The sequence below is a fragment of the Athene cunicularia genome (genome assembly GCF_003259725.1).
Source record: "Athene cunicularia isolate RWA chromosome 14 unlocalized genomic scaffold, athCun1 chr14_part1, whole genome shotgun sequence".
NCBI lineage: Eukaryota > Metazoa > Chordata > Aves > Strigiformes > Strigidae > Athene > Athene cunicularia.
The window spans coordinates 2,577,965-2,595,327 of record NW_020799118.1 but is presented as its reverse complement, the minus strand read 5'-3'; the positions used below and the strand labels follow the sequence as shown (position 1 = coordinate 2,595,327).

The 17,363-nt window shown below is 40.8% G+C and overlaps 1 protein-coding gene across 3 annotated transcripts in view; it reads right to left on the bottom strand.

The window, feature by feature from the left end:
- Positions 1 to 17,363, bottom strand: part of ABAT (4-aminobutyrate aminotransferase) — a 51,787-nt gene that overhangs the window by 12,985 nt on the left and 21,439 nt on the right. For all 3 annotated transcript variants that reach the window (XM_026859048.1, XM_026859047.1, XM_026859046.1), the window contains exons 3-6: positions 11,155 to 11,252; positions 10,323 to 10,352; positions 9,640 to 9,757; positions 3,638 to 3,687 (exon numbers count right to left, since the gene is read on the bottom strand). In XM_026859048.1, the coding sequence (XP_026714849.1) occupies positions 3,638 to 3,687; positions 9,640 to 9,757; positions 10,323 to 10,352; positions 11,155 to 11,252 (296 nt within the window). The remainder of the gene's footprint in view (positions 1 to 3,637; positions 3,688 to 9,639; positions 9,758 to 10,322; positions 10,353 to 11,154; positions 11,253 to 17,363) is intronic.

Below are 17,363 nucleotides of genomic sequence, written 5' to 3'. Positions count from 1 at the left end.
TCAAGAACCCTGAGTGATATATCCAGAGATGCTGGTGAAATTCCTTGACAACCATGAACTGTTTTCATGAAGCTTGCTGATTTGCAGGTAAATATTTCCTGCCTTAGGGCCCTCAGTTTGTGCTGTCACCCTTACTAGTGTCTCCTGAATTACAGGTACATTCCTCGGTGTGCATTACAACAGCAGATTCCTAGCTTCCCAGTTTTCTCCTTTCCATCTCCTGACAGAGGTCTGACATGAAGCAGGAGCCACTCATGCTGAAACAGTCTTCATGGATGCAATGCGACCTCCTGACTTGAATTCCACAGCCTTCTGGGAAGCTACCCGGCTGAACTCATGTCTTCTTTCCAGATTCCTTTCTCCAACCACTCCCCTTCCCTGGCTGTCAGCAGAGCTGAGCCTGTGCTGCTGCAAGAGCCTTGGTAATCCCAGAAGTGACAGCAGGAATGCAGCCTTCCCATACCTGTGTGGAGGTTGCTGAGAAGATGGAGCCATGCTCCAGGCTCTTCAACGGGAAGATGAGAAGCAATGGGCATAAAGCAAAATGCAAGAGGTACTGATTGGGGTATGAGGAAAAGCTTTTTCCCCAAGGGAACAGCAAAGCAGTGGAACAGGTTGCCCAAAGAGGTTGTGCAGCCTCCCTCCCTGGAGGTTTTCAATACCCCAGAGAAAGCCCTGAGCAACCCGGTCTGATCTCACAGCCCACCCTCTGCGAGCAGGAGGCTTGGGCAAGAGACCTCCTGAGCTCCCTTCCAACTTCAGCTGTCCCATCGGTCCTACGAACTGGCCACACCAGGATTCACACCTTTAAGGAAGGTGATTTTGGTGTCACTGAACAGCAGCTGGTGGGAAAGTGGAGTCTGCTGCCCACCCAGGTGTTTCTGAAGAGCAGCTCTGGAAAAAACCCTCTCAGTCTCCCCAGTCCACTAATGGACATGAATTTGTCATGTTTATGCAATTAATTTAAATTAAGTGTTGGATTAAAATTGATTCATCATTGCTTTTAGTCTTTGTAGGTAATCTTATTGGATTCACAGTGTGCTGCTTCTAATCTTAAATTAAATTTGCTCAGAAAATGACAAGCTCAATAAATTTGACAACTGCGAGGCAGCATTATTTGCCTTTTTTGTTTGTTTGTTTGTTGTTTTTATTGTTGTTGTAACAAGACATCACTGAAATCAAAGGCTGAGCTTCGATGACTTAAGTCTTTATGGGTTTCCAGAGGGGACAGACTGCCTCCCCCAAAACATTTGTATTTTTAGTGCAACTCAAGCTTTCACGTTTATCAGCATCCTCCCATCTTTTTCCTCAATACAAGTACTCATTGATTCAGATGTGTGCACCACAGCAAGAGGTGTGAGTGGTCACACTGTACCTGTAAAAACAATCAGAATTCTTAGGGAAAACCAAATATCACACAAGATATAACAGAGTGTAAGATGTTGTAACTTGTACAAGTGTGTTATTTCCAAAACAATGTTTGCTTCAACAGAAACAAGCTTAAAAAAAAAAAACTAAGTAAGGATGCTACTGACAGATTAACACAGTTTTGTTTAGTATATATGAGAAATCTTACTTATATCAGTTTAGAATTTTCAGATGAAGTTAAAGATACAAGCCCATAAATTTGTTGTGAATTTGATTATGCACTGTCACAGTCAATTGACATTTGCCATTAAGCAGAGAAGTGTATTTTTCTTTTGTTGTTAATGAGATACTCAGTACTGAGAAAAACAGAACATTGACATCAAGCTGCTATGGTCTCAAATGAACAGATGCATATTCTGTTCTTTATAGCTGGCTATAAAGAGGGTACATGGAGCATTACAAACAAACCAAACAAAAGAATCCCAAAAAGAAAACACTGATCTCATCGTTAACATTAAACAAGGGCCTTACTTCAGTGTGTATTACTCAAAAAAAGTACTTTCACAATAAAGCTGGCACTTTATCTGCAGTCGTACCCCAGCACACACTCCTGCCCGCTGCGAGGTTTGCACAAGTTCTGGCTCTCCACAGCTCTCTGCCCTTGGCAAAGCAAAGCTGACATCCTACCTACACCGTGCCCAGGCCAAAGCCTGACAGAAATCCCAAGTGCAGAGTCAGGTGCAGACTAAGGGTTAGTGCCACCCTCTCCACCGAATTAGGGCAGGTTTCAGAAATCAGAACAGGGTACCAGAAACATCTGCGATGCTCCTATCTGGGACAGATGGGGGCTGGTTGCACCATTCATTTTCGACTCTGGAGGCAGGTCCTTTTACTGCAGGCTTCTAGCTGCCAGCCTGTTAACTTCCCTTTTCCAGGAGACAAATTAGCAAATGCCACCAAAAAAAAAAAAAAAAAGGTTTTTTGGTTTTGTTTTTTTGTTGGTTTTGGGGGTTTGGGGGAGTGTTTGTTTGTTTTTTAAATCTGACTTTGCTTACTGCTGCATTATAATGAAGGTATTGTTACCTCCTCAGAAATAATTTTTATGAGTTAATGTAAGTATTTAGAAATATCAGTGCTTCTGTAATATCTGGATCTGCCTTTGATAACTCCAGCATTTCTAGCCCTGGTGGGTTAAGTATTTTAGCCCTGGGGAAGGCAGAATTTCTCCTCCTGAAGAAATGAGGACTCCATAACACACATCAGCTCAGGGAACTCAAAACTTCTTTGACATGCTGGCTCAGGATTTACACTGCTGGAGCGAGCCAGCAGGCTCCTTTGGAAGGGAAACGCAGGTGTGAGAGGGAACTGGCCCACACCTGAGCGATGCCCTTACAGGCAGCATGAACACCCATTACTAGTTTGCAGAAGCAGTGGCTCGGGTCACTGAAGACAGTACAACCAACAGGGGATCTACTGAGGCGCAGTCAAAAGCCAGCGAGCACAGTTTGTTCATGTACTATACGCATAAACTATCGTGCCAAAAGAAAAGGTAACAGTTTTAGAAATTGCACAAAATCATTACGGAAACCAAACCAACTGCCCAAGCAGTGAAAAAATGAAGCTTTGAAATAGAATGCAACTTCATTTCAACAATTTCCATCATTTGGTCCAGTTTGTTTCCAGTCACTATCAGTATACTGCTAGGGAAAAGAGGAAGATACTTAACTCACTCTGTTTTGAAATAATCCTGTTGCTCTAGTGTAATGGTTTTAATTTTTCAAGGTCATTGTCAGTGGTTTAGTCAACTTTATACTTAAGAGATGGGAACCAGCCACTACCTACCCCCTGCCAAAACTCCCAAACAAACGCACCCACAGCATTCCAGATTTAGAGCACCATTTTCATATTCAAAAGATTATATTCTCTCTCAAGGACTGTGCTTGCTTTCAGGCTAAAAAATCTTCACTCAAGAACAGTGCTACAATGGTTAATTGGAAACACTGTGCTTGAACTATGATTTAAAACAGGATGCAAACATTATCAAGTGTTTGCATCACCTGAACGTTTACTTCTTGTAAAGCTTCACAGAGGTTTTGGTGTTGTCTTAAATACTACCAAGCTCTTTTCATGTAGTGAGAAATAAAGAAAGCAGATCCTATCATACTTTAAATTGAGTCATTAAGCATCCATTATCAGTTCAAGAAAAAATAAGACAGACTGCCACAAGGAGGGGGAGGACTTCAAGTATTTAATGTTTTAATTCACTTACCAGGTTTTGTGGCTGCTGTAGAAGCTTTATCAGAGAAGGATGGCTGTAACCTAATTAAAAAGAACAAAGAAGGAGAACAGTTACTTCTGTCTGGTTTCAATAAACTACCAGAAAATAACTTCATGCTTGACTGTTTCTGTGTAACTTGTGTATGTTTTAACTAGTAAGAACAGAACTTATTTCAAAGTAGGAAGAACTTCTCTTTTACAAAACATTATCTGGAACTTTGGTAGAAATTTTGTGTCAGGCAACGGCAAAACACATTTTAGTAGTATATTTTGAAGTTCACTTCCGTAGTGAACAGCAAAACATTTTAGTAGTACTTAGTAGTGAAGTAGAAAGTTAAAAACCGAACACAAAAATTAATGAACATGGCATGGAACTTTTGCCTGGTAGGGCCTGATTAAAGCATCGTAGTTTCTACCAGGGACTGCAGGATTGACATTATTAAATGCTTGCTCGCTCTCCTTTCTGGGTTTCCCACGTGTATTTGGTTTCTCTAGAGCACCGCATGTGAACCTCTCTTCTTCCTCAGTTAAGAACAGAAACCACGTTCTGCCAATGCAGCCCACGAGCTGTTGTTTCTCTAGTCACCATTTAGCTGTGGTACAGAAGCATCTCCAGTTTTTCCTGCCTGAAGCAGGCTGCTTCACGTTCTTGCTCACCATAACCCTGATCTGCTCGACTTGCTGAGCACTGACTGCCCAGCACACCTTTCAGAAACGGCTGCTGACATCCTGAACACAGAGGGAAGCTCTGACCATTTACAGCAGCTACACTTCCAGTTACACTTCCAGTCTCACAGCAATTTTTACCCTCCTTGAATATCAGACTGGTTATTCCTAGCACAGTAACAGAGTAGCAGAGCTTTCCTCCCCATCCCTCTGTGCTTTTTAACCTATTGGATTTTTCCTCACTGTAAAATCAACTTAGAAACATATTCCCCTCTTTATGCTTTTCTTCCATGAAGTTCCCCAGTCTTTGGCCGCTGACCATATAAACAGACAAGCAAAAATCCACGTATTTATCCATTTCCCAAAGAAAGCTCATTTAGCAATTGTAATTTCAGTGCATTATAACGTACTAACAAAAAACACCAGCAAGGGCTTTTTGTCCCTCAGCAGATACAGCCGGATGGTGACCTTACCAGCACAGCAGTGCTGCTCTCCGAGATGGTTTTTCATTGCTGATGCGTGCAATGAGCACATGTTATGGCAGACCCAGCGGGGATAAAGCCCTGGGATTCCAGCAGAATTTTGCCAATGGCTTGACAGCGCTCCTTGACATCTGTCGCAGTTGGATGGTGTTCATCAGCGCTATCCCCTGCAACGCTGTCTGAACGCTCTCTCTGTGCAAGATGCTGCCAAACTCGGGTTTGAGATGTGCATGTACTGGCCTCCACATTATCTAGGCTTTCACATACACATTATTTGTGCACATGAAGATGCATATTCCACCCCTGCATACTGCAGATATTCACGCATGATCATTAACAATCCTACCAGAAGGGACTGTTGACAGACAGACATACGCTTAAAAAGTCATGGACTAAAAAGCACCCAAATCTCTAACCTAGCACAAGGTTATTCCAAGACACGTCTGGAAATCTTTCTGTCTCAGTCGTAGATTTACATACCTCAGCTGTACATGCCATAAAAAAAATAAATCTGTTTGATAAATTCATGTCTCATATTAAAGGAATTTCTGCACTTTTCTCTTTCTCTCATGACCGGCTTTTTTTTTCCTTCCTGCTTTCCTTACTTTGACAAACATCTATTTGGAAAAAAATGCAACAATTTGTCCTTTTTACTGAGAAACATCAAGATACCAAGGATGCTTTGGGTTTAACACAATAAAGGTGCTTAATTTATACCCATCGTCATTCTACGGGATAGCTTACTTGCTTACAGGTAAACCAATGTATCTGATGTAAAAAAATCCAAACCAAACCAAACAAACTTCATCAAAGGAGCCCAGGAAATTTCATTTCAAGCCTTATTTCTAATGTATGAAATGCCAAAGCCAGAGATTAACATCAGCTTTTATATTCCCTTGTAGAAGCAGTTGGAAACCTCATCTTCCCTGCTGCTCAAGAAGTCAGACCACTCTGATTTTATTACAAAAGCTTATCATGGTTCTGAGCTCTGCAGTCTAGTTGAATGACAATAGCCTTGATTATTCTGTCTGAGTAATGGAGCATTAGGCTACTGTGTTAAGAAATCAATTATAAATTCTGTTTTGAATATTTTAGTTCAAAACAAGGAAATATCCAGATTGTTTTAACTGCATGTCATGCTGCAAAGAATCTGCTAAAATTATTATGGAGATAATACAAGTGGTTCTTTGGGACACAGACAACTAAACCTGCATTGCATCTGCTGTCATGGCAAGAATTCTTGTTAGGCTAGAGGGAATGACACAGTTGAAAGTTGTGTCACTGAGAGCTGTAGCTGTGGCTACTGCTGACAGCATCTTTGAGAGTGTACCTAATGTTTTAGAAATCTTTGAACTAAACCTTAAAGTTTGTTATAAACAGCTCTCATTGCTTAGGAAGCTTAACTATTAACTCTGGTATTGCGTGTAAAAACATGTTGTTGGTGGTGGTGGTGTTAAAATGTGTTGGTGGTGGTGTTAAAATGCATGAAGAATCATGGAATGGTTTGGGTTGGAAGGGACCTTAAAGACCATCCAGTTCCACCCCCCTGCCACGGGCAGGGACACCTTCCACTAGCCCTGGAGACTATCCTCTTCCATCCATCTCTCTCCCTGTCTGTGTGTTTGAACTTGCACATTTGTCTTCACGAGTGTGCGTGTCTAAATGCTTCACTGGATATCCCAACCACACTGCCTGTGTATGTTTTGTGTTTATACATATATACACACTTCAGTTTAGAATACCTTGTAGTAGGTTAGCATGAATCTTGTCATTCTCAAATCTGCAATTAAGTCACTATTTTAATCTCAACATATCCTGCCAAATCACCAGATTGATCAATCATTAAGTGCAGCTAAAATTCAACTGTTTGGATCTACTTCACACCATAAATAAATCTTAAATTGCTACTAAATCACTTTCATCCGTGACAGCATCCCTTCCCTCCAGCATGAGGGATACAGAGCATGCAGAGACCTTTGCATCTTCTCTTATGTAACATAAATTCAAGGCTTCTATTACCCATAACTTACCCTTTCCCACCCACCCACGATGTTTCTCCCATTCACTTCAGGCTGCGTGGCCCCATGTTCCTCCCAACACTCCCTGACCTGCTGGCGCATCCTCAAACAGGCCCCAGTAGAAGAGGAGAATCCTTGAAGCCTGACCCTTTCTGAAAGAGCAGGTCAGCATGGAGGAAGATGTTGAACTGGCAATGTGGGTTCATAGTCATAGAAACTAACACCAGGAAGAACTAAATGGTTAAATAACTGTTATATAATGATGGTAGACAAAGTCAAAAAGCTCTAGCCTGAAATGGCAAGCAGACTGACTTGTTTCATTGCCACAACACAAGGGTTTGCAGCTTTATGAATCTAGTCCCAAATACATTCCTAAAAGAGCTGGCTCTTAAGAGAAGGGCACCTGCTTCATCACTCTTGCCGTGTGTCTAGATCAATATGACGGGAAAGTACATGTCCTCCAGGCTCATGAATGTGCCTGTTTGCACAAGGAAAAAAAAATGGAGGTTGCTAAATAATGAGATGGAGAAAGCCCAAAGAATCCATTTGAACTGAACAGCGGGGCTGCTGCCAATAATATCAAACTACACCTCTCCGCATTTCCCCAAAGAAAAACAGACCTTCCCAGCACTGAAAAACAGATTGTTTCATTTGCTATTCCAGGATGTTTGCCAGTAAACATGTCAATAGAATCCCCTCCTGCATTTGCCTCTGTGGGGTTTCTAACTCTATTAGATACGATACAGGTTTAAAGGAGTATGTTGTGCTACAACTTTCCAAAAACCATGTGGTAAAAAACTGGTTTAACTTTTATTTTTCAGTAATAAACAGCTCAGAACATCTTTGCTTGGAGGTTTTTTTATACTTTAATTCTTATCTCTCCACACAGGCACTTATTGCCTCTCAACCTCTGCTGATAAATATGTTCTAGTGTAGCAGATCATTATTAAATCTTGGGGAGTCCTGACAGATTCATGAAAGGTTTTATTGGATTTACTCACAGCCAGATAAGCACAGATGACTAGCAAGCACCTTATGATCTTGTTTTGTTGTCCCAGTCTAGAAGCTAACTCTGTCACCAAGAGGGACATTATTAGCAACCTCTGCAGCTTCAGAGAGTCAGTCCTGTTATTCAGTACAACTTAAAAAAATATATTAATGCTGTGCGTTCAGTTAGATTTAGGTCAGCCTCTAAGTATTAAATTTCCATTTTCTATTTGTTGCTCCACATCATAGACCAATTATCTGAGAAGGTGTATGAAGCACTGTACTGTAGTTCCTTTGCGACTGAGGGACACGTCCTCTAGGACAAAAAGATGCAGCTTATCTTCAAGAAGACATTGCCACACATGAAGGAGGAACTGGATTGCTTAGCTGAGGATCAGTTATGGGTACTGGAGTCTTACATCTATATCACTAGTTTCAATCAACCAGAAAAAATAAACCGCAGAAGCCACTGCCCATTTCTGCCCCTCAAGAAAATATTTCTCCCTTCAATATTTTATACACAAAAACTGTATTAAAAGAGGTATGCTTGCACCCTCAAGCACTAGAAGGTCAGAAAGCTTCAGTGCACTGTCTGTACAACCTTAAAATTCCATTCCTTCGGAGTATGCACCGACTTTCCTTCAACTACATGACCATGAACTATTAATCGTTTCTCCAAATCAGCAGTTCTTGTGTGAAGAACGTGAGGTCTTGAACACTAAATGCAATTCTTTTCCTAGAAACCTAAAAGCCAATCCCATTTAAGTTAGATAAGCATTGTGGTCCTTTGTCACACCCCTATTTCCACGTTAGCAATGCCAAAGTTATTTCAGTGCAGCCTCTAAAGGATAAAAATATCTAGAACTTGTGTTGATGAAAATAAGCTACAAACACTGAAGAGTTCTGGAACCATTACACATTTATTGAGGTGCTATACAAGAGCAAAAATATTAACTATCTGCAACAAAGATTGGGAAAACTGAAAACCCATTCAAGTCAAAAGGCTTATACGCCAAAAGTTTGGTAACAACCTTAACACCACTAAATTCAGTTTCCCAATAAAGGAGGCCTGCAGGGATGATCTTGAGTCATCATGGTTTCTATACATAGCACAACATCTACCTTTTAAATTACCCCAGCACTTCTCCTCTTTTTTGCTTCTGTGAAAATGTATTTTTAAGCAACCAAGAGGAACCATGGACAAGGAGCAAACAAACTGAACACCTACTGAAATCTATATGCCTTGCAGTTGGGGCCTACATCTCTGCCCCCATGAAATGTTTCACAAAAAAATCAAAATCAAGTGACTTTCCCAAAGCCATGGTTTGGTTCCTCAGCCCAACCAACCTGCCAACTTCACTTTCACTCAGCACCACAGTTCAGTGTTTGGTCTGCAGTCCACATGGCCAACGCCTTTTTTCAGTTCTTTTGAGATAGAAACGTTAACCAAAGCATGGAATTTAATGTTAAAATGTTTAAATTATGTTTGTTAAGGTTTAAAACAGTAACATCATGTTACAGATTCACAAAATACACAAATCCCAGTAAAGACAAATTGTGGAACCTGCGTATTCAAATTAAGATTAACACTAGACCTTCATCCAGGTACCACTATGTACTTCAAGAGAGCTTTAAGTGTCGAATTTGTAGTTTCTTCAGCTATTCAAACACACCACTACTTAATACACAGCAGTGAGTTGCACCCTGATTGCAACAAGGCATACATTACATCAGCTTTGGGGTTTTATTTAGTTAATTAACGAATTTCTTTGGTAGTGGCTGAGGTAAGAAAACGACAGCTTGAGGACAAAACAAAAAGCTTTGGTACAACTGTCTCCTACCTATTGGGATGGACGAAATCTGGGAGTAGAGATCCAGCATGCGATTGCCATCTACATCTACTAGGTAGTTCCCTCGGCTCTCTTCATAATTGCAAAAAAAGTGTACAGCTTCTGCATTCTTAAAGGAAAAAACATACAATAAACACTTTAAAAAGCAGCAATGTGTATGAAAGTGCAACTAATGGTTATACAGCAAAATCTGATAAAAAGTATGATAAAAAGACATTATGTTCATTGCATGGAGACAAACTGTAGAGCTATTGCTATTAAGAGGGGCTGTTAAAAGGGCAAGCACGCACTTTTTCTACAGAAATGAAGCACAGACTGAGGAATTGCTCATCTTGGGAAGGCAATATGCACTGAGGTTGACATACTTTTAAGCTCAAGCTCAACTTTACCTATGTTTTCACTGGCCACTTTGTAACACCTCAGAAGGGACATAGAGTGTTTGAAAGAAAATCACTGTTCCTAACAGAATAATTCTGCAGTATTCAAATTATACTAAAACCCATTTTATCCACGTGCACCTACATACCCATATATAATATAGTCAGCATGAAAACCCAGAGTCCGTATTTCAACTATTTTTTGGTATGGAATTAAACTTACAAAACAGGATTTTAAAGCAAGTTCTGAAATCACAGTATTGGCACCCCCCGAACTCAGAAAACTTGACAAATTACCTGAATGCCATTCAGCTGCTTCATTAATTCCTGTAGAAAAACAAACATCAAAGAGTCTCAGGTATGTAGTTACCAAATACTGAAGAAGAATGTATGTTTCTTTTTTATGATCACATAAATCATATGCAAAACTTGCAGTCCTATGTGCTTAGCAGGAAACTCTATTTGCCATATGAACTTTCACAGCTTGCAAATGTTACAGTGAAAACTATTAACTGTGTCATGCAGAGCTATATGGGCTGCAAATACAGTTTAATTATAAATTTCCAAAAAGGGAAAGCTGCCTCTTTTATATTGATCAACTGAACTGCGAAAAGAGAAATCTGAAAATAAGGGAAGCCAGAGACAGACAGAAGGGATACCAGCACATTGGTTCTGGAAAGACATCTTTTTTTTTTTCTTTTTTAAAAAAGAAAGAAAAAAATAAAATAAAAGACCCAACAAACACCACCCCCACCACCCCCAAATACTGACTCTGTCAAACTAAAACAACGTCCAGCGAATGGACACTCTTGCTTCATTTCAAAACCAAAGCATTATTTCACATCACACAAGTAACCAAGCCTGATGAGATGTTTCATCAAACTGATGCTCTTTTGCTTTCAATGGCTTCATGAGGGAAGTTGGCAGTTGAGATTCAGATCTCTCAGAGAGGGGTATTTTGTTCATGAGCTATTTATTCTCAGCATCTTGATAAAAGTGGGCACAGACTGTTGTGAAATGATGTTTATTCATATTAGATTTCAGGTGTGGAATGAAATTTGTTTTCTAGCAAGTTACACAGCTAAACAAAAAAATCCAAACCACAAGCTCCTATACTTTGGGAACTTACTCTAGATCGTGGTCCAGGAACTTCTGTCTTCATTAGAGGTCCATCATAATCAAAATCCACATCAATTTTAGCTGCAGCTTGACTGATACATCTGTGTCCTGTAAGAAATAATGGAAACCTGAGTACAGACCATATTTTCTGTGCTCTCCTCTTAGAATAAATATCCATCCCTCACCTGACTGAGAACATTTGACAGATGAGACCAATTACATTGCACTGTCTGAAGTGAACTAAATATCTCATCTTTGACAAGTGTTAAAATAAAACTAATACCAGGTGAGGTGGCTTTCAAAAAAATAAAATCAAATGAAACGACAAGGCAACCCTAGAGAAAGAGAGGCAAATCCAACTGTAAAGGACAGAAGGATTAAGAGCACATCTGTTTCCATCTCTGTTGTTGAGTCTGTTCATTACACCTTGAGCAAGCCTTTGCTGTAAATTCCCCACTCCTATGCAGAAATGGTTTCATTCACTATCAACAATAACCGAAAAGCCTGATGGAGTCCACAGGTGAAAAAAAAACCTCTGATGTTCTGCAATAGCTCACAGAACACCCTTTGGGAAAGATTTGTCTCAGAAAGACTGTGTTTAAAATGAATTCAAAATCCCACATGAATCCAGCATCTTGCAGTGCAGCTCTGAAATCTGGGTCAAAAATAGTGACATTTTTTCATCTGATCCTGCCTCTGTTCTTTATCCTTGTGTGTAATTGGGGAATAATAAAGTTGACATCTTAATGAAACCAAAAGGCAAAAATCTCCTGTGCTTCATTAACAGGCTCTGATTCCATTTCTGAAGAAACCATTTCAAAATACAGGGCTTAGGCATACTTTATAGGAGAGAGACAGTTCTGGTGAGCATATATTCCACGTATGTATATATTCCATTAGGGGATTACAGGATAATATGGGAATTGTACATTTGCAACAAAGTAAGTACAGCCTCAAGAGCTCTACCAAGGTGACCAGCAAGAGACTATGAACTTGCTCTGTACACTGTGGTTAAGTGTTGAGCTAAACTAACATTCTCAATAATTAACGTTTTTGTCATGGAGCACCTGCAAGCCTCTACCCAGCACGGTATCAACAACAAATTAATCTTAATACACTTAACTTAGGGATAACACATTTGGACCAGGTCACCACCCAAAGATGAGGGCATAACTTATTTAGTCTGTGATAGGCATTTTTAGGTTGGTCCTATTTGGATAGCCCAAAACGAAGATCCTCCTCGTCAGCGGGAAGTCAAGCTGCAGTTCCGAGCGCCTCGCTCACCACTGGCAGGCAGGCAAGACCAGCTCTTGCCCGGGGGGACACGGAGAAGTGCAGCAGCAGTTTGAAGTTACCCTTCTCCAGCACCGTGAAAGGGAGATGCACTTTCTGTGCATCTTGCACCCAAAAGCACTTCCACTGGGAATCCCAGCCAGCACCAGCCCCTCTGCACATCCATCCAGAGCCACCCCTCGCCACCAGAGTTTGGTTTCAGAAAGGCACTAAAAAACATTTTTTTGTTTGGAAACAACAGCTGTCAAATAAAACAAATATTTAGCAAGAAAAATAGAAGGTATGCTGTGATACTGCTTGGCAGTGTTCCAAATATAACCATTTGGCCAAAACTTCCAACTGAGATTCGAGACGTTTGCCTCGGTTTGTGTCAGCCCAAATTGAGATGTCTCAAGCAAGCCTGATTTTGAGAAGCTTCATCTGAAAAATCACAACACTCTCTAACTGAGCACTTAATTTCACTGCTCATTTTGGAAGAACTTATTCTGCAAAGATGATTATTCTCCACAGCTTTAATTCCAGTCCTTATATCTGAGATGCGTCAGTGCCTCTCTGCAAAGCTATTAATAGGTTTCATTACAGCAACACCACTTCATTTTTGTGTCATTCCATTTAGCATTCATGTAAATTGGAGACTGCATGACAACTGCTCCACTGGAAGAAAAAAAACCAAAAAAAACCAACCCAAAACTATTGCATATAAAAGATCAAAAGCTACACAATTCATAGCCAATAAAGCTGCAGATTTAGTAGACACACTATGAAGTCTAAAAGGGGAAGAGAGACCCTTTTGTGCACCCTGCTCCTTCCCCGATGGAGATCACAGCAAACCAGCATCAAACATTTCTCCTTCTTCTGTGTTCTCTTCTCTCCCTCCCCGCCAGGGTCTGGATTACTTAATACAATAAAGGGGAAAGCACCAAGAAAGGCACGGAATAGATGCAGGCCATTTTGGTAGTCAGCAGTAACAGGAAAGATACGGAAGCCCAGCAGCATACTTGGAATCATATGACCAAGCTGTGAATTTAAGACAGGTGGACTATAACCTGCATGCATTCTGCTTTTCCTCCTCTTCCTCCCCAGCCCTGCCTGGTGCTCTGCTGCCAAAGACCCCGTGCTGCTGCATCCCCCCCGACCATCTCCCAGGGTCCTCCCATCCGGAGCAGCACCTGATGCAGGCACGCTGCCTTCCTTGGTATTTTTAACTCCGTTCTCATTAAAAATAATGCATTTGTTTAGACAGTGATTAAAGATTTCACCTTCTGCTAACAACCAAACCACTCCTAAAACATGATGGAAGATGCCTGAGTGCCAGGCTCTGAAACTGAGACCGACAGTCAAAGATTTCCTGGTCATCACCCATGAGGTGCGGATGACATTTTCCCTCTTATGCTTCCCTAAAGGACAATCTGTGTAATATTTTAACAGATGAAGATTCTAAATTAAACACAAATTTAACTCTTTCTCTAAGAAAGTTTTGTTGTGGCTATTGGAAAGGGCACACAGTCTGCCCTACAAAACCTCACGTATTTACAGAGCTGTACAACAAAGAATTCATTTGGAGAATATTTTATTGTTGTCCTGACTTGTTCAATGCCACAAGCCAAGAGGAGGTTGCTTCTATCAGCCACAACGCGTACAAAAAAAGACCCAAACCAGTCAGCCTGCTTCGTAGATCTTCATCTTTTCGCTACTGTTTATGGCACAGCCTCTTTTGCATCAGTTTGTTGAACTAGATATTTGCTGAGGGCACATACGAGCAATTAAAACCAAACAGAGTACTTTGCTGTGCAGTGCTGCACCAATTCACGCCGGCAGAGCTAGTGTCTATCACCAGACAGGCTTTCAAATACAGTAAAGGTTGGTCAGGTGAAACTAGCACTACAGGTCTTCCCGAAGAGCTGATTTAAAGATCATTTTTATCAAATTGGTAATGTTCATCAATTTGTGAGACATTGGGGTTTTTTTAAACAGCTGCAGGAGCAGCTTATCCAAACCACAATCATCTTCAATAAGTCTGCCATCTAAAAATGAGCAACACAAGCGACAGGTTTCCCTTCATTTGCCTGTTATCTCCTAAAGCATGCTACACGTCATCAGGCTCTACAAGCAAGTGATTTCTAGGCCGATTCACTGATACAAATTTTATTTTATTTTATTTTTACTTGTTTTCAGGAGCCCACAGAGTATCTCGTTTTATTACGCCAATAAAATGGCAGCTATATTGATTTATTGATCCTTACACTTGCCAAAGAGTCGTTCCACCTCCTAGCTCAGACAAATGCTATGGTTTGAATTTGAAGGAACAGCTTGCTATAAATAAAATAAAAATGCTCTGTGTTACCAGCTCAAAGTGTCTTTTTTTTTCTTCCCCATGGGTAGAGGATGAAGAACACAGGCTAGAACAAAACCCTCAAAAAACCAAAACCTCAACATACTAACAAAGCCTTTGATAGCAAAAGCTAAAACCAAAGTGAACTTAATCCTCAAACTTTTTATTTTTTAATGAAGCTCTTCTCCCTTTGAGAGGATAACATAAATGACTGGCACAAACTCACACAATTTCTAGCAAGTTCAACAGATTTATTCCAAATAGCCCACTACTCATCTGATATGCATACTTGTTCACAGGGTTGGTTAAAAATAAACAAAGCAACCCAAATTTTAAGAACACAAAAACATGGTTCCCCTGCTTTCCCTCTTTTAACTCTTTTACTTCTTCCCTTACTCTTATTCAAGTAAATTGGGACGGATCAGCAATGTTAATCATAGTCTAAATGGCCAGATCCTTTGAAGAGCTCAGTCTCTGTGTGACTTGTATTGGCCCACACAGGTTGTGCAAGTCACAGGCACACACAAATAAAGAGCTCTCCTCATCTAAGAGCAGCTTAACAGCAAGAAAACAAACTGTCTTATTGCCACACAGCTGAAGAATTTTGAAGCTTAATGCTACCTCAGTGCTCAGGGACCTGTCCAAATGCTCATGAAAATGAAACAAAAGGAAGCACAACAGTTTTTACCAGCTAGACTCCTGTTCAGCTTAACGCTGCGGAGTTTAACGAACAGAGAGGTATTGCCACAGCACCGCTCCCCTTCAGACAGCCCATTTCAGTACGGACTCACAGGCTGCCCTTAGTGTACAGGCAGAACCTGGACCTCAGACTGCTCTCAAGAGGCACCGATGTCAGAGCTGGGGTCAAAGATGGTCTGGCCACCCCTTGCATGAAGACTCACCAGCTTTTTGGCATCCCTTGCTCTGGATATGCTGCAACACTTTGTCTCCTGGGTTCATGAAGGCACGGGTGCTGCCTCTGCCTTCCAGGCACCCGAGGCCCTGCACCCAGAGCTCAGCTCTGGGAGGCAGCTCACTCTGCTGCAAAAGTTTTTCCAAGCACTTGGACACTGCTTTGCCTCGAGGAGACTTTCAGCCCAGAGGCCATGTCTCTCTTGCTTCCCTCCACCCCAAATATCCGTATCCAATTCTTCTAATGATGCAAGTAAATGCAGGTAAATCAGATCACTCACTGTAGTGTTTCATCCCCTAGTAAACAGAAGTCTGCTCAGCTCAGCCGGCATTTCGGTCTTGAAGTTACTCAATGTACTTTACAATTTAGTCCAAATTATTGCTATTTGACTTTTTAGTATCAACTTACCGTGCAATAGAAACCCTGAAGTCACCCTGTAACTCAGGTTACTCCAGTTTAATACTTATGAGTTTAGACCTTTGCATGTCAGGTTTTGGTTTTGAACACTGCACTTTGCCTCTCCAAAAGACAGTAGAGATGGGACAGATAAAAACTGAGATTCTTATTATGTCCAAGCAAGGTATTTTCAAGAATTAAGAATCCCTGGTGGCTGGTCCTTCAGTGAACTAACAGCACTACTTTTGTAATAAAAGATCTGGAATGCAGAAAATGGCACAAAGGTCAAGTGAGACCCAAATGTCCCCAAATGGGGGAGCTAAAACTCCAACAAATCTCCACAGTGTGTATGTTTATTATGACTCCATCACTGATGGACTGACAGCATATGCACACAATAACCTGTCACTGTTGATACTGATGTACCCATACTGCTCCAACTCCTTCATGCAGACATCCTGATGGCTGTGTGGCTTTTTTATTTTAAAATTCCTTCAAATGAAAAGATGGAAGTTCAACAAAAATATATTATTGGCCTAAACATCCTCACAGATATTTAAAACAATGTCATTTTAGGTTAATATTCTTAAATTTTTACTGCACTAGAACTTACAGGTAAATCAGTACCTAGACGTTTAACTCAAGTTATGCTCTTGAGGCAACGGACCAAGACAATCTGCTGACTTTCTGTTGAGGTCTATGATCAAACTGCAATAGAAAAAGTGTTTCTTATGTTATATTCTCTTAACTTAAGAACAGGACCAAATTACATGACCTCAGCTCTCATCTTAAACGTGCGTAGAGGTAATGGGCTACAGCAGAATGTCCATCTCGAGCATCAGGAAAGCTCTTAAGTTACATTTAGCCAATATGACCGAGAACAGCACCCTCTTTTCCCTGGTGAACAAAGCTGCCTCTCCTCATCATGGCAAAAGTCAAAAACCAAACATATGTGCTAATAACAAAACTAATTATCAGAGAGCGCATTGGCTGAATGATCTGCAGAGAATTTCCTACCCATCCCCTTTAACGAGGGTGGGTACAGTAAGTTAAATTCTACTTTTCTTGCTTCTTGCAGACTTCTCAAACCTTTATGCAACACACATCGTCTTTCTAAACGCTTGAGTAACATCAGCAAATCATCACATCCTTCCTTTTTACCTATCAGGATGTCATAATTTGCCAGCAGACAGAAAAGCTCATTTTCCAACTACTCTTTTCTATGCTGCCCTCATCACTCACCGGGTGCCTCACTCAGCAATTTTTAACAAAGTACCACATTGCT